At 36.6% G+C, this 18,658-nt stretch overlaps 1 protein-coding gene across 1 annotated transcript in view; it reads right to left on the minus strand.

Moving 5' to 3' along the window:
• Nucleotides 1-724: 724 nt before the first annotated feature.
• The window catches only part of LOC148942645 (trypsin-1-like), a 118,369-nt gene continuing 100,435 nt past the window's right edge, over nucleotides 725-18,658 (minus strand). The window contains exons 8-10 of the mRNA XM_089102153.1: nucleotides 7,609-7,751; nucleotides 6,141-6,295; nucleotides 725-2,790 (exon numbers count right to left, since the gene is read on the minus strand). Coding sequence (XP_088958279.1) covers nucleotides 2,632-2,790; nucleotides 6,141-6,295; nucleotides 7,609-7,751 — 457 coding nt within the window. The 3' untranslated portion in view covers nucleotides 725-2,631. The remainder of the gene's footprint in view (nucleotides 2,791-6,140; nucleotides 6,296-7,608; nucleotides 7,752-18,658) is intronic.

An 18,658-nucleotide genomic window follows, 5' to 3' on the forward strand; every position in this document is an offset into this window, starting at 1 on the left:
CTGAATGAATACACATAACGACACATTTTTCATTAAAAATTGACTTCCCGGATTATACTTACTTTTTAAAACGTATATGGTTGTGTAAGTTTCCACTTAACCATTTCAGAAAATCTTTGATGCTTGGTGCCTTAGCGCCACAGTTGCATTACGGAAGTGGAATATTAAATTGGTAATAAACTAGACTCAAATTCTTGAGTTCATTTTATTTCCAACTATTCTCTACTAATATTATCTCTGTATCTTTTACAGATTCATTTTGTAGATAAAATAAAATACTATTCGTAGCTTCCATCGTTTCTATTTTCAGAAATTATGCCTTAAATCTTAACACTGGTTGGTCAATCACAAATGTTACGCTTCAAAGTTGAACATTGTTTGTTGAATTTTGACTTTATCGACAAATTACGCCCAGGCATAACTTATACAATTTGGGTATATCCCTGTTTGTACAAGACACAAAATAAGATATTTCGTTTTTTAACAACATTATTATGAAGATAATTTAACTAAACCTAAAACATGACTGCTCCCAAGCAAGCCCAAAATCTCAAAAGGGAGAACAGTACTAAATATTTGTCAAAACAAGAGCTTGAGGGAGCAAAGACCTATATTTAAAAGAATTTAAATTGCATGAACTTTTGACCTCAACTTAGATGCTTTGTCTACAGCCCTGATAATAACAATAGTTTTGATTGTTAAATTGCAAAAAAAGTCAATCAAATCCTAAAAAATAAATAGTTTATTCAAAATTTTGCAAACATATAAAAATAATGCACACCGGTTTTCGTCTCTTGAGAATAAGTTATATTAAATTAGCAAATACGATCACAGAAGCCTCTTGCGACTCAACTGGGAATGGCAAATGTAAACAATACAAATTAGTTCTATTACACTTCCAATTCGGCACTGACCTTACGGGCAAATTTTTGCTAAAGCACTCACATAATTTAGAAGTTACTATTTCTTGGCTCTTAAAATTCCTTCTTTACTATATTCACTTGCGTCTTAAATCAAAGGCAAATGTGAAGAAAACAGTTTTTACTTCCTAATATGCATAATAATCCGAGTTAACATATTTTCCGGGGGGAGCACCTTCATCATTAATATTTTCACTGTTGTACAATTATTTTTAAAGAAAATCCTGAAAAATAAACATATTTGATTGTATTTTTCTGTTTTCAATTGTTCTATATAGGGAAGTTAAACACCATCACTGCTATCTATCAAAAAGATATAAATAAGGTAATATTAATAAATTCAGGTTAGGTTAGATTAGCTAGATGCTCTTGGGTATTTGTTTTAAAACAATTTTCAAGACTTGGAGAAAAGACATAATGTTGAAATATTTTATTGTAAAACTGGAAAAATAATTTAATAGTGAGGATAAAGTGTAAATATGCTTCGATAATATATTAACTAGGATAATTTTGCATGTTATGAAGTAAGAATTGTTTTCTTAAGATGTCTCCTCATGACCAGTACTGGTCCTAAATTTATACCGCAAATGGTCCATTATTAATGAGCAAGTTATGCTGAATGAAGATGTACTTGTTGACCATTTTTACCAATAATGTGAAGAAAAACTAGAAGAGGATTAAAAAAACGTAAGAAAAGGAAAAATTTATATAAGAGGAAAATAAATATATGATGCAAAAAGACCATTTTTTTCATCAATTTGACATCAGCTGGTTAAACTTTTAATTGGGGAAGCCACCTTCAGGACATCATCGTATTATCTTCAACGGATCATGATCGGTATCATTTCTAAGAATTTTTCAAACATGACCTCGAACCCTGAGGAGGCCTCTGGAAACATGGTTGCCAATGGAATAAGATAGGCAAAAGACTGTCATTGTTGCTGCTGTCAGCAGATAAAATGGGCATTCTGAACTTTTGTAAAGTTGGAGAGTTACCGGTCTGATTCTATTCAAAAGCTAAGTAAGTTCATTGTTTAGCTATTTGAATTTACAAATTGAAAGTCAGCGAGGTCAAATACATAAGGGGACGCATAATCTAAAATCTTCAAACCCCCTGAATTTCACATAAAATTCGTTTCTTTCCTTTGGATATTCATTAGCTATTTGGGTAGCAGCCTAGAGCATGGGCATAGTTAAGGATTGTACCCTGGATGAGGGGAGCAGATTTATCGTAATAATACTCCTTCTCCCAGCTATACCAATCGTTTAGGGCAATTACGCTATAAAATTATTTCAAAATACAGAGCCAGGAAAGAGAAAGCTAAAATTCATGCTTGAGCCTTGGCATTAAATTCAATCGCCAGTCAGTGCCAAAATTGCCTTAAAACAACAACTCATAGCAATCTACATAAGCTACATATCCGTTCTCACATACAACAAATAATGTCACTTCTTGCACTGAAATAAAAACAAGATAGCAGGTTATCTTTGTTGCTACCTTGTTCTTATTTTGTTTGAAATTAAGATCTTCAAAACTCAGCATTATGAAACACCTTCATTTTCAGAAAAGCTATCTAAATCACCTTTGGGGGAGGTGGAACTATCCTAGGAACCAAAACATTAAAAAAAGAAGCTTTCCCTCTTTGACACGTGTTTTACGAACAAGCTAAACTCAAGGGACCCCAAGCCTCGCCTTAAATGACGTCTTTATTTAGTCTAAAATGTTGGCAATGATCCAGCCAACTGTCATGCTGACTTTATGGTATATTCCTGGTTGATGGTCCACTGCACAGCCAAAACCGGCAGAAGTAATCCCAACTAGGGTCCACCTGCCTCCTTCATTGACGACCAAAGGACCTCCAGAGTCTCCCTGAAAAATCAAATTAATATCTTCTTATCAATATCAATCATCAATATAAATATGCGGCAAGAAGTTTCTTTATGCTTAATTCAAATCTTTTTAGAATGCTTAGACCTTTCCACTAGAAACACTGGTTATGGGATAAGAGAGGGGTTCTGCTACCCAACTCAACACCCACATTCAACTCTTTGCCCACATGTATTCCTTCTAAGATTTTTGAATGTAACTGACTGATTTTGTACTAATAATGTTATTTTCTATGTTTTTAAAAGTCTAATTTATAATAGAAAAATAAAATAGCGGTCAACTTGTATAGTGGCTTCTTTGATATAGTATGGGAAGTTCGATGTAAAAAATATGTATAAAATAATAATTTTAATCTCATGGGGAGCGGAAAATCGACCTTACCTCCCTAGTTGTTGATTCCTCCCCAAATTTTTACATTTTTAAGGTAAATTCGACATGAAAGACATTATATTTTAGGGTTGAAAAAATATTGCTCCTGGGTATTTCCCCCACTCCTTTGAGATCAAATTACTTTCATTCTCCCCCCCCCCCGATACCTGGTATCCAATTATACAATACTATAGTCATGAGTAATATTATATGCACGTTCTATATAATAATTTTTCATTTGTGTAGACTGCATTTACGTGTCTAAGGACGAATGTACCATCATGTGGCAGTACATCTTTAAACTCGAAGTATTAACGCTTCTTTGTTTTTACTGAAACATTAGTTAATGCTTCCTTTCCCATCTACAAGACAAAGAGAATAAGCAAACATGCGTAAAAACAATAGAATTACAAATACTTACTTTGTCCAAAAAGCAAAAGAGTAAAGAACGGACAACAGATCACATAATCGACAGCGTTGGGAAAAGTGCTAAAACTTTTATTTGACTCTCGACGGAAAAGTTTGAAAAAGTTTTCCATCTTACCCCCAGCGTTCAATGTACCTTCTTGTGATTAGTTACAATCACTTATTGAATAAGAGCAATTAGTGAGCTCTATTGGATGACACTTTGACAACAAAGTTAGTTTATGCAAGTAATTTGAAAATTGGAAGAAACGGTCGAAGACTGATGAAACTATCACTCTCTATACGCCGATGCTGTTCCTATTGTACCAAATGCATAGTTGAAATGACAAAGCAATCCTGTTAGAGTAGAAGATTTATACGTTTTCGCCTAATCTCATTACCAAAATTGAACTTCTGGCTCTGTAGAGGGTTAATGCACCTAATAAGAACTCCGGTTGATGTATTACCAAGCAGAGGTTAGTTCCACTGCGCCACTACAGGAGGATGGGCATATACCCCAAGAATATTCTATCTAGAAAAGAACGAATTGCAGCTTATTGAGCTCTGACGCACACCAAGCAAATAATTAATTTAGAATCAGGCCCTACCATTTCTTAAGAACACAAAGCAGCAACTTTTGACCTCCACGTCTCTTTGTCCCGGGCTTGACTGTGTAGCCTCCTTATCCAGTGACCGCCCCAGGGTTTTACACTGCCTACTACTTCTACGCAGATCAAGTGCTTCCTGCACCACACATCGTATGGGATTGTACCCTCCTTCATTCTTGTCGTGTGTCCCCAGTATCTCCAACGTCTCTTGCGAATTTCATTGGTGATTAAAGGCTGCTTGGTCAGGGCTTAAATCCGCACATTCGGTATTCTTTCAATCCAGTGTACTAAAAATATTTTTCAGCGGCAATTATTTTCAAATCCAAGTAGTATTTTTTCGGCAGTTTTTAAAACGTTCCATGATTCACAGCTATATAGTAGTACTGATCAAATATTGTTATTTGACAATCGTAGCTTGAGTTTTGGGAGTATTTGGAGCACCTCCACACATTATTTATTTGGGAAGCTACTGCCCCTGCGTAAACAATACGAAACATTATCGCCCTTTCACAATTGCCATCTTGCGTTAAAACGCCGCCCAGATACCAAAATTCATTTGCTTCTTCTATTTCTAAATCTCTAAAACGAAATCCTGCTGTCAACTCATTAACCATTGAATTACACATCACTTTTGTCGTGCTGATATTTGTCTGACGATTGGAATTTTCGAAGACGATTTATTTTTAACGTCATTATATTTCTATTGTTTATTTTTAACACCCAAAGTTATTTCTAACATGTGCTATTTTTGTGTCAGAAAAATTTCTATGGTGTTCGTTTCATTGCGTTTGTCAACAGAGAAAAAAGAGAAAAGAGAACAATTTTTTTTGTCGTCAAAAGCCAACATTAATGCCAACAGAGGAGTAATCAAATACTCTACTGTCAATATATATATAAATCAAATACACAAACTCTCTATTGTTTCGACACGTTGTGTGAAATAAATTAGGCGTTGGTGATCTTTTTGTTTAAGCTGGAAGATTATTTATGGACCCACTGTATAGTGGGTTCCACTGTATTGTGGTATCTAAACCAAATAGCTATCCCAGGATTTTCATTTAATAGCATGTTGAACCTGATCGGGCCAAAATTTGTGTTTTATGACATTCAACGGCAGAAATTGGCAATAGAACTTATGTTTTTCATTCAAAAGAGCCCCTTCTGATCATCTATGACCATCCGTTTGACATGACAATCCTTTGGAAAAACAAACAAATAAATAACACGTACCTATGATCAACCTTCTGTGAAAAAGCTTAAGTATTCTATTTTGTATTTAGAAACTTGGAGAGCCCGGTTTAGGATTTTTGCACGTATCAAAAGTGGGGGTGAAATAGTCAAGATCACACCCTTTATAAGGGTCATTTCCTCTTTTTCTTATAATCCCATACTGCCCAGAAAGAGGGCAAGCAGACTTACCTCCCGAGCTATCCATATGCATTATAGTGCATAAGTGTACCGGGTATCTACATCCACAAGGAGTTAATTTGTTCCTGCTGAACCAGCAATAAAATGTCAAATTTTGGATTTTCGGAATTCACTTTGAAACTACGAATGAAACTTTGTTTTTTGGAATGATACTTCTCGAGTAGCACATAAATCGAAAAAATGGCTTAGAATTACTTTTAGTCTTTTAACTTCGGCCACTTCAATAAATAAATTACTCTATACAAAGGTTTATTTTCAATTCTTACCTAGAACTTATTATCCTCTGCCCGAAGCTTGTTTCTACCATCAAGATACACCATTTAGTAATTTTTCATTAAAACTAATTTTAGTCTTAGAAAAAATTGGTTTCACTCGTTCCTAGAATATGATCGCGTCCAAGAAGCAATTATTACTCTATGACTTCTAGTGGTATAATATCACAATAAAGATATTCTCCTGGTACTCTTTGAAGAACAGTTCCTATTTAGTCCAAACACTGGATACAAGAGCAAGAATACTTACAAGACAAGCATCCATTTGTCCCATCTCATGTCCAGCACAGAACATTTCTTCATGGAGCTCGAGAACAATGCCCTTTCTTTCGTGCCATCCGTAGCACTCAGCATTGCTTATTATAGGAACATAAACTTTTTGTAAGATATTTGTGCCCGTTTTTCCTAAAATAATTCAATTGGATTAACTGAATAATAAACTTGAAAATAATAAACTGGAATTAATAATAAACTGAAAAATAATGAATTAAAAATTGAAGAATTTAAAAGTGAGGAGGATAAAATAATGACCAGATATTTATTTAAAAAAAAAAACACTATCACAAGTCCCGTAAAGCTAAATTTGAATTTTGGAGTAAAAAATATCTTAAAAAAAAAGAAAACAGGAAAACTGGCAAAGAATGCCAAAACAAATACGAAAAACAGATAAATCAGAATGAATAATCATTCGTCAGTCAATAATCTAACTGGAAAATCTCGATTAAAAAGTTCAAAAGATAAAAATGGTGAAACTGAACTTAAACAAATGAACACATATGCAAAAGTTAAAAGGGACACGTAAAGAAGGGGGGCAAAACAATCGAATAAATACAAAAAAAACGGGATAGCACCACCATCCAATAAGAAAAGAGAAACTAGCAAGATGTTTTGATTATTTTTTCTGTACTGAAGGGAACAAAGGTTTTTCCATGTCTGGAGATAAAGGCGGCCGGAATCTGGATGGGGAGTGACGTTTGGTGAAAATGCGCTCAAGGGTTTCTAACCTAGCTTTTAAAAGTAGTGTCCAACTGAAGTAAAGAATAGTGATAATTTGCCTTGAGGAGCAGCCTGAAAGCAGAAATGTGAAATTAATTTCACTGAGAGGCCTTCTATAAACTCCATCAAGAGGAGTTCTCACCGTTTCTTCACCGTTTCTCACCGTTCTCACCGTCCTTAGTTCTCACCGTTTGTCAAATCTTCATTTATTCTTTAGATATATAATCTGTCTTCTTTGATTGTCAGCCTCCTTATACTGATTACCTTTACCAGGAGTATTATAGTATGAGCCTCTGTCAAAAAGCTATACTTGGTGATAGTTAGTCCTGAGGAGCAGTCTCCAAGCAGAAGTGGAAATTAATCTCACTGTGAGGTCGTCTTTAAACTCTATCAAGAGTAGTCACCACCCATCAAATGTTATTTTATTCTTTAATTAAATCTATACTCTGGCGTCTTTGATCGTCAGCTGCCTTATACTGATTATCTTTATCAGGAGAATTATTGTAGGAATATCTCCCAAGCTTCATCTCCTGGTATTTTGCCTTGAGGAGCAGTCTTCAAGCAGAAGTATGAAATTAATCTCACCTACTGGCTATGTTGAAATTTCATTACGAGGAGTTCCCATCTTTTTTTTTCTTTTCTTTTTTTTATGCGAAAAAAAGTTTTAGGTTCATTTTCTACCAAAATACGGTTTGTAATTTGGCTTATTTTGATTAACTTACCGTAAGAAGTATCGGTTTTTCCCCAGCCTGCAACAACTCCTACTGCAGTTTCATAGTCCTTTCCAGGAGGAGGAAGACATATTGGTAAAATATTTTCTTTATACTGAACCGGTCTGCTTAATTTCAGTAGAGCTACGTCAAACCTATAAGAAAAAACAAACTAAATTTAATTTCATAGTAAAATTAAAAAAAATTAAATTAAATGGAGTTCTCTATAAAAGCAAATCAAGGTTTTAGAAATAAACTTATCAAATTCTATCAGTTGAAAAAATTAGTTTTTTTTAATTTAATTTCTGATCGTTTTTTAAATAATGCCAGGAAATCTGGCTTCACCTCCACTGAAAAATCCCTCCTTCCCAAAGATTTATTCTCTTGACAATTGAATCCTGGTGAAAATTTACCCTCGATAATTACCCTTAACATCTCCATGCGTAAAATTGAGTAGGAAATGAGAAAGCAAGACATAAAAAAATTTCGTATGGGAATTTTGGCAAATTCCCCCAGTGTAAAATTTCCCTGAGAAATCCCTCCTGGAAACTTCCCTCCTCATGAAAAAATTATCCCCGTGGAAGATCTCACCAAAATTCGCCCCCTCCCCCCAAAAAATGTATGCATACTTCCCAATAACAAGTACTATACCTAAACAATAGGCAAATTTTTTAACTTAAAGACCTTTCCCCAGGGGCTGTGGGGGCATCCTTATATCTCCATAGATATATTTCGACTGTGCAGAACAAAATGGCAATCTTAAAATTTTGATCGGACGATTTTGAGAAAAAAGGGGCCTGCTTGCCCTCCATTTTTTTTGGTCACTTAAAAATGGCACTAAAATTTTTAATTTCCGTTGAATGAGTCTTGTACTACATTCCAGGACCACTGGGTCGATGCGATTACCCCTGGGAAAAACCAACAAAAAAAACAACAACAAATAAACACGCATCCCGTGAACTTTCTTCTGGCAAAAAACGCAAAATTCCACATTTTTTCAGATACGCACTTGGAACCTGTACAGTAGGGTGTCCTGATACGCTGAATCTGATGGTGTGATTTTATATGATTTTTAGGGGGTTTCCCCCTTTTTTCAAAAATCAGACAAATTTTCTCAGGCACGTAACCTTTCACTGGTAAGATTGAACTTAATGAAACTTATATATTTGAAATCAGCATAAAATTCCAATTCTTTTGATATATCTATTAGTATAAAAATTTTGTTTTTTAGAGTTTCGGTTACTATTGAGCCGGGTCGCTCCTTACTTACTGTTCTTTACGACGAACTGTTTGATCTACGCCCTACCGCTCTAGTTGTTCATTCATTAACGCATTGCAGAACCGGTTTTTTTTTTTAGTTTCTTTCAGCTTAGCGTGAGACAAGACAAAGAGAAGTGACAGAATGGATGGAAAGGAGATAATTTTGGATATATATTTGCACATTAGGGGGGGCTGATAAGGTATTGGACAGTGTGAAGTTATAAAAAAATTCTTACTACATAATATGCAGAATGATTGTGCCTAACACATTAGTTAAGCAGACCCGCTATACTTTACCCCCCCTCCCTAACGTGTAGATATACAGCCCAAATTCGTTTATAAAGTATTATATTCTTATCATACTTAGGTATAGATAGATAGATAGATAGATATATAGATAATGTATTTAAAGGCCATATTCAATCAACTAAACAAAAATAATGAACTTCAATTAAACAATTAAAACAAGAAAACAAATTCATACAAACAACTAAAAGATTCTTCTCGTTATTTTTTTACTACATACTTTTTCTTAGATTCAAAACTTCCTCAAGGTAGCTGCAAACTGCCTCTATCACGGGTTTTGCCCTCGACTCAAGAATACCAGGGAGAGAAGGGGCGTCATTTCCAAGAAACTCTCTCTTATTCTTGAAAGTTCCTGGCCCCGCGTGAGAGGATGCTCTACATCCTCAACACCCTGATTACAAAAGGGGCAAGAGTACTCCGAACCTTTTAAACCCCTATTTCTATCAAATATTTTCCAACGATCACGCAATGGAAGGCTATTCACTCTGTATTGGAACCACATCCCAAGACACTTAGCTGGTAAATTTATCTTGAAATAAATTTCAAGACCAAAAACTAGTTTTATTTCTTTATAGAACCTCTGGTGAAGGCTCTCTGGTGACTCTACAGAAGCGAGCCACAGCTGTACCTCTTGGTGTTCTATAATTCTGGTAACGTGCACCGCTATATCTGTGGGTAGGCCCGGTACACCTAATCCTTCATTCCACAGGTAGGATATGCCTACCTCATTTAATATACGGTGTATCTGAAAAGGCCATACTTTTACCTCCCTAACTTAACTAATTCTAGATATGCTAGCTTTACTATTATATCATTAGGCAGCTCTAGAACTATCCTCCAGAACCAGAACATCTGCCCTATTCTATATTTCCTTAGAGAAAATAGCCCTATGTCCTCTCTTACTGGTTGCGTGTGAGTTGTCTGATGAACTCCGATTATTCTTTTATAATACTGAAGCTGGATACTCTCCAACTATTTGGCAGCTTCATAACCCCACTGCTCCGCTCGGTAATGCATTACTGGCAAAACTTTAGTGTAGAAAATCTGCTTATATCCTTAGCACTTATCAAAGTTTTATTCCTTAGTAGTGCCGATGAGGCCGCCTTTCCTCTCTTTATCATTTGTTTTATATGCTCTGTCCAACTTCCATTCTCCATCAGAGTTACTCCTAGATACTTAAACCTTGATTTTTGTTGAATTTCCTTTCCTCTATAATAAAACTTATGGTCCGTCTGACAACTCTTATTACCCTTTCCAAATACTACTAGTTCTGTTTTCTTAACATTTAAAGTTATTTTCTTTTCCTCAACATAATCACTTAGAACATCTATTAGCATCTAAAGGTCACTGGGGAACTTAGCTACCAAGACCGTGTCATCCGCAAAAAGCAGTACTGATAAAGCATACGTTCCCAACATCACCGTTGGTGCCCACTTTTTTCTAAAATATTCTACAATATCATTAATATATACACAAAATGATCTTGGAGACAAAGTACTACCTTGCTTGACTCCTCTTTTAAATTTAAACTCTTCTGACAAACCCTTAAACCCTTACTCTAATTATCCCTTTTGTACCTAAATACATTTCCCTTACTATCTTAACAAATGTATTCGGTAGGCCTACTGTCAATAATTCTAGACACAGTAAGACTATCAACACTATCGAATACCCTCTCAAAGTCTAGAAAAGCAACATAAAGTTTATCTTTTCCTCTATCGTATTTCTCTATCAAACCTTGTAGTATTAATACTCTATCTGTCGTTCCATATCCCTCACGAAATCCCCCCGGCTCCTCCACTATCAATTTATATCTTTCAAGCCATCTAGCTAATCTATTATCTAATATCCTCTCTAAAATCTTACTTGCCGTTGAAATTAGTGAAATTGGACGACAATTTTCATGGCTCCAAGGATCCCCTTCTTTTAAAAGAGGCACTATTAGAGATTTCTTCCATACCGAAGGCCACCGCTGAAGAGAAAGAATCCGACTGAACAGTACTAACAACACAGGTAGGATCCATAATATAAATCTTTTATATACTTTAGTTGGAATCCCATCAATTTCTGGTGCCGATCCTCCTGCCATTTTTGAAGACACCCTCTAAACTCTCTTTCCGATGTATCCTCTAATAATTCACAATCATACTCCTTCATTGGTAGGACAACCTCTCCATCATCTAATATCTCTCTATCTAATTCTTGTAGATCACTGCAGTTACCTTCTCTTTCCCTGAAATATGCTGGCCATGAACTAGGCTCTGGTGTTTCTTGGCTAGTTAGCCCCCCTGTCTTATCTTCCTCTTTCACCATCCTCCAGAATTATTTAATTCTACTATCCTTATATGACAAGACCAATGCCTGCCTTTCCTTTTTTCTAATCACTCCCTTTTTTCTTTCAATTAGCCTCTTATATTCCCTTCTACCTGTTTTAAATTGTAAAAAAAGGTGGTCCTTCTTACTAGGGTCATTTTCTAAATTCACTAAATCTAACCTATCCTGTAGTTCCACTTTCCTCTTTTGACACTCCTCATCAAAAAACACTACTCCCTTTTTTTTCTTTTTAACTAATTTTCCTTTACATATTTTATATACTGAGTCCCCTAAAACTTCTGCTAACTTATCAACCGAGCACTCCGCCTCCTTTGACCTCACTAATTCCATCTGAATACTCTCCTGTGAAAATATTTCCACTATTCCTAGGTTTTCCTCAGCACCCCATTCCCTAACAAGCTGCTTCCTAAACTTCCGGCCACTATTTCCTTCCTTTTGACCACTTATTGCCTCTATCGTAGCTAGACCTAGTGGACGATTAGCATCTAACTTAATCCCCAACTTCAGTGGCAAATGATCTGAACCAGCCCAGTGCTAAACCTATAGGCATAGTAGCTCCACCCCAAAACAAACATCCAGCAGAGCATAGTCGACCACACTAGGGTGGGCCCCGAACACGCAAGTAAACTCACCCCCTTCTCCATCCTTACCAATCCTCCTATTTCTAATAAATACTCTCATCTCTGCACAGAGTGTCAGTAGCCTTCGCCCATAAACATTCAACTTCCTTTTAGCGTCCCTGCTGTTCCGTGGCACTCCATAAGCTGGGAGTACTAAATCCTCCTCTCCTCTAGCTACCAAACTACTCAGTTCTCGTTTTGCTCCCGTATATGAATTTAAATCACCAACTAATACAAAATAATCATCCGGTAGTTTAATACGGTACTCCGATAATTCGCTTTCTAATATAAACCAAGTATCTTCTGACCTATAAGAGCTATTCTGTGGGGGGGGATATAAAGGGCTCCTAAAAGTAGATCCACTTCTTTAGTAATCACTAATCTGACCCAAATAACGTTATCTGATTTGCTTGTGAGCCTAGTATATCTTCTAAAAACACTTTCTCTTATAAGCACCAGGACCCCTCCATATGACCGATTGTTTGACGCTAAGTCACGTGAAACCTCTAATATATGAAAACGTCAAAACGTTGGTACGTTTGAAGATGAATGCCAGGTCTCTATTAACACAGATACGTCAAACTCACTTATATCCGATCGTAGATGTTCTAGTTTATTCAATATGCCTTGCATGTTCCACGAAATGAAGCGCAAGAGTTGTACATGGCCTGACGCTTCCAATGCTGGTCTGTTTTCATTTTCGGTTCCATTCCGCACAAATGGTTCTCGTTCAGTAACCATTTCACGATGTCTATCTGTTCTACCCCATTCAAATGCTTCTCCCTGCTCACTCTGGTAGTTCAGCCTGTAATAACTTCTAGTCATAACGTGAGGTAGCCCATCCGAGGATTTTCTCGGTTGGAACGATGGTCCACCTCGTACGTTGCAGTACCCAGCGCGACTTTGGTCGTTCGGACTTATAATCTCACTGCTTTTCCTCTTATCTGGCGCTCTGGAGCTGTTTCCCCAACTGACAAGCGATGGCGAAGCTTCGACAACTGTATCAAGGATATCGTCACTTTCAGTTTTGGAAACGTCTGGACGGCTTTCGTAGCTTGGCTGCACCGGAGTTGGGGGGTTTAAGCGTTCTTTCTGGGCCCCGAAAGGCGCCTTGGGTATTGGTTGTTGCTGGACGGCTTTAACTGACTTAACTGTTTTATCCTTTGGATCAAAAACGAGGAGCAAGCTCTCGATATACAATTTATCACCTCATAATTTGACGCTTTCACCTTCTTCGATTGCTTTTTCATGATCGGTTTCAGTTGCTCCCGTGCCTCGTGCTGAGCTCGTATGTAGTCGGGAGCAGCGGAAACTCCGAATCTTTTCAACTGCCTGTTTTTTCTTAAAATCAAGTCTCTCTCTTGTTTCCGTGTTGCACAAATTGACGATAACGGGGCCTGATCGAAGCCTGTGCACACTCTTATCTGTGTCCTTTCGAGCTGAAGGACAGGTAGAGCGTGATTCAAGAAAGCCAGAACTTCATTTTTTAAGCTTCGCAGAGGGGGCTCCTGCGTGCCAAATCGTAGAGAATAATGTTGGCTCTCTTCAGCTCCGTTTCAAATTCGTTCACTCTTAGGTTCAAGAGAGCTAACTGCTGTCGGAGATCGCTAACCTCCGAGGACAAGGATGCACGCGCAGCACCGTAACCCGAGATATCTTCTTGAACTTTATTTAGATGCTGCTGAATGGCTGACACGTTCAAGACAAGCCCGGGTATTGTATCGAGATTTGGCGACTTCACATGAATGTCCTTTATAACTCGAGCCAGATTTTCCTGGTTAACTATCGCAGTTTTCTCGGTTAGTTGCTTGTCATTTGACTCCATATTTTTCTTGTATTTAGTTTGCCGTATTGTATGTTGTCACAATCGATTACTTTCTCATACGATTCTTCTTTCCTAACGCAATAGTCACTTGCGCGTCAAAGCCTTTTCGGTAATCCAAAATCAGTCCACTATGATTTAGTCTTTTTCAGGCAAAATGCCAATGCATCAAATCCTTTTCGTAATCCAAAATCAGTTCACTATAATTCGGTCGTTTCAAAGCAAAATTACTGTCCTACCTTGAGGCTAATGCAATAACTATACTCCGTTTGATGTTCACTGCTTGAGCGCTGAATGAATACTTCATTGGGATTGTATTTATATCAAACAGTTCGTGGTAACGAACTGTAAGTAAGGAGTGAGCTTGCTCAATAGTAACCAATGCTCTAAAAAACAAATTTTTGGTACCAATAAATAAATCAAAAGAATTAGATTTATATGCTGATTTAAAATATATAAGGTGCATCAATTTTAATCGTACCCATTAAAAGTTAAGTACCTGAAAAAATTTGGCTGATTTTAGAAAAAAGGGGAAAAGACCCCCTAAAAGATAATAAACCTTAATAAAAATCACACCATCATATTCAGCGTATCAGAGAACCCTGCTGCAGAGGTTTCAAGTACCTATTTACAAAAATGTGGAATTTTTCATTTTTGCCAGAAGAAAGATCACGGATGCGTGTTTATCTGTTTTTTTTTTGCTGTTTTTTTTCCCAGGGATGATCGTATCGACCCAGTGGTCCTAGAATATCGTGGGAGGGCTCATTGGAACGGAAATCAAAAGTTTTAGTGCCCTTTTTAAGTGACCAAAAAATGAAGGGCAACTAGGCCCCCTCCCACGCTCATTTTTTCCCAAAGTCACCCGATCAAAATTTTGAGATAGCCATTTTGTTCAACACGGTCGAAAATATGATAGCTATGTCTTTTAGGATGACTTAATCCCCCGAAGTCCCCGGGAGGAGGGCTGAAAGTTATGAACTTTACCCAACGTTAACATATAGTATTGGTTATTGGGAAGTATACAGACGTTTTCAGGACGGATTTTTTCTGGTAGGTGGGGAGGGGGGTTGGGGGATTATATGGAAGGATCTTTCCAAGAAGGAAGTTTTCATGGGGGAAGGGACGAACCCTCTAATATACGTATTAAAAATCAATGAATATAGAAGTTCGTTGAGTAAGTTAATTCGTAAGCTACGTATATTTATTACTAATAAAACCGTTCGTAAATAAAATTAAACAAGTTTCAAGAAAGCCATTTAGCCAAAAATAAAAGTAAAATTAATATGCAGATTTCGTTTTAATTATTCATGTATGGTGAGCAAAATCAAAACCTGCATTAATTCAAAAATGTTCAAAAATTAAATAAAAAAAAACAAGTTTTTTTTAACTGAAAGTAAGGAGCGACGTTAAAACTTAAAACGAACAGAAATTATTCCGTATATGAAAGGGGCTGTGCTCTCCTCAACGCCTCGCTCTTTACGCTAAAGTTTGACTTTCTCACAGCTCTGTTTTCTTAAACAATAAAAAACTTTAGCGTAAAGAGCGAGGCGTTGAGGAGGGCACAGCCCCTTTCATACACGGAATAATTTCTGTTCGTTTTAAGTTTTAACGTCGTTCCTTACTTTCAGGTAAAAAAGACTTGTTTTTTATTTAATTTCATCAGGATTTAGCGTCAGAAAAACATATTAGAAGAATATTAGGTAGGACGTAGATCATACAAGTACCAAATCTTTTTATCAAATTGCATCATGCCTCACAGCAAGGGAGGATCAAGAGCAAAATCTTGGGTTGGGATGTGACAAGGACGCCAATAATCAACCAAATTAGCAAGTTTATTTTAAAGAAAGAGCGAAAACATAAGAAAAACACGTAATACAGGCGACAGAAAAATCTGGGGGAGGGAGGGGGGCTCCCCTTGCCCCCTGGATCTGCCACTGCCTCATAGTAATCCTGGTATCATAGTGCTCGAAGTAAAATGGTGCAACTAAAATTTCTTTGAACAATAAGCTTTTGTGCTCATAAGACAACTAGTACATTTTATCCATTCGTCGTATTTGAATAGACATATTTACTTTTTAAGAAAAAGATGAAAATGACTCTAATGGATAAAAAAATTACCGGCACCTGTAGCTTCAGCGATCCCTGATATAATTTGTGCGTTATTTGCCTTAATATCTTTCAAACAGTTCGTTGTAACGAACTGTAAGTAAGGAGCGACTCGGCTCAATAGTAACCGAAACTCTGAAAAACGGAATTTTAATATCATGAGATACATCAAGAGAATCAGATTATTATGCTGATTCCAAATCAATAAATTCATCAAGTTTAGTGATACCCATCAAATGTTACGAGCCTGAGAAAATTTGCCTAATTTTTGAAATAGGGGGGAGACACTCCCTAAAATTAAAGGAATAAAAATAAAAAGCTATAAAACCTAAATGAAAATCACATCATCAGATGCAGGGTACCAGAGAACCCTACTGCAGAAGTTTCAAGCTCCTATCTGCAAAAATGTACAATTTTGCCCATTTTTGCCAGAAGACAGATCACGGATGCGTATTTATTTGTTTTTGTTTTTTTTTTCCAGGTGTGATTGTATTGAAATCGTGGTCCCAGAGGAATGCGAGAGGGTGCATTCAAACGGAAATTAAAAATTATATTGCCCTTCTTAAGCGGCCAAAAAGATTGGAAAGCAACTGGGCCCTTCCCACGCCCATTTTTTCCCCAAAATTATCTGATCAAAATTTTGAGATGGCCATTTTGTTCAGTATAGTTGAAAGATTAAATAATTATGCCCTTAGGTGTAAAATGTTTCCTCAGAGTCCGTGGGGAGAGGCCTGTAAGTTATGAAATTCACCCATTGTTTACGTATAGTATTTGTTATTGGGAAGCATACAGACATTTGTTTTCTGGGGGGGGGGCTTAGAGTCGATTTCTATAGGGAAAATCATCCTTGGGGTGGGGTAGATTTCTTGGGGGGGAATATTCTAGGGGAAATGTTATACTGGAGAGATTTTACAGAATTACTATACGAAATTCTTTTTAATTGTCTTGCATTCTCTTTGCCAAATTTTACATGTGGAGATATTCCGGGGGAATTATCCAGGGGCTTTTTTCCGCCTGTTTTGTTTTTCGGGAAATAATTTCCACGGAAGGGGACATTTCTGGAGTGATCTAGAAACCGATTAGAGATTAGTCTTATTCAAATGAAAGAATGCTAAGGATAATTTTTCAGGTTGAATCGTCCGCAAGCAATTTTACAGGAAAGGGGATTCTCAGCAAGGATAGAACTGCCTGGAGGGAATTTGAGGGAGGGGGTGCACTTTACATTGGATGAAATTTATACGGAGGTGTTTTCCGTGAGAGGGAGGGGTATATTTCATAGAAGGTGAGCCAGATTTACCGACATTGTTTGAAAAACGAACAGAAATTATTCCATATATGAAGGGTTGCCCCCTCCTCAATACCTTGCTCTTAGGGATGCATGTTGACTGTTTGACCCAATTTCTTAAAAATGGGTGCTGAAGGATGATGGCTGTTTAATTATAATAGGAAGCTTTTTAAAAGTGCTAACAGCTTTAGCGTAAAGAGCAACATATAGAGGAAGGGGAAACTTTTCATATACGGAATAAATCCGTCAAAATTATTGTGCAAATTTTGTTTTAATTTTTCATGTACGGTTAGCCAAATTTGAACCTGTATTAGTTGAAAAATGTTTAGAAACTAAATTTAAAAGAACATTTTTTTTTAACTGAAAGTAAGGTGCGACATTAAAACTGAAAACGAACAGAAATTATTCCTTATATGAAAGAGACTGTTCCCTCCTCAATGCCTCGTTCTTTACGCTAGAGTTTTTATTGCTTTAAAAAGTAGAGATGTGACAAAGAGTAAAACTTTAACGTACAGAGCAAGGCGTTGAGGAGGGGACAGCCCCTTTCATATATGAAATAATTTCTGTTCGTTTTCAGTTTTAATGTCGCTCCTTACTTTCAGTTCAAAAAAAATTTTTATTTCTTTATTTAATACATAGTAGGATGCAATTGCAATGGCGGCGATTAATATATTCGGATAAATCATTGAGTGGTATATGGTTATCACCAACGATTGTGACGTCGTTCATCATCTTGTATACGAAGATGTATTTTTTGTGGAAAATTGATTTGATTTTAAATATTGTGTTTATTTAATAACAAATGCGAGTTGATGTAGCAATTTCCTTTAAAATGAGCCCTTAACTCTTTAAGATGTTCCAGTGCTTCGCTTGCAGCGGAGAAAAAAAAAAGATGCCACATAAGTGCTTCCCGTACAAAAAAGTGACTTTCCTTGCTGTTCAAGCCAGGGAACTGTAAGTTTCATGCATAGGGTTTTCGACCGTGGTAACTCCAATGGTGTACTTTTTATTGCGATCTGGTTTGGTTTCAAAATAATTAATTTTGGATTATTACTGGCCGAGGATCGTACTTTACTAGATTAAATAAAAAAAACAAGTTTTTTTAACTGAAAGTAAGGAACGACGTTAAAACTTGAAACGAACAGAAATTGGTCCGTATATGAAAGGGGCTGTCCCCTCCTCTACGCCTCGCTCTTTACGCTAAAGTTTTTAATTTTTAAAAATAGAGTTATGAGAAAGTCAAACTTTAGCGTAAAGAGCGAGGCGCTGAGGAGGGGAAAGCCCCTTTCATATACGGAATAATTTCTGTTCGTTTTAAGTTTTAACGTC

The sequence above is a fragment of the Artemia sp. Qi Xiang Cuo genome, chromosome 16 (genome assembly GCF_049724085.1).
Source record: "Artemia sp. Qi Xiang Cuo chromosome 16, ASM4972408v1, whole genome shotgun sequence".
In the NCBI taxonomy this organism is placed as follows: domain Eukaryota; kingdom Metazoa; phylum Arthropoda; class Branchiopoda; order Anostraca; family Artemiidae; genus Artemia; species Artemia sp. Qi Xiang Cuo.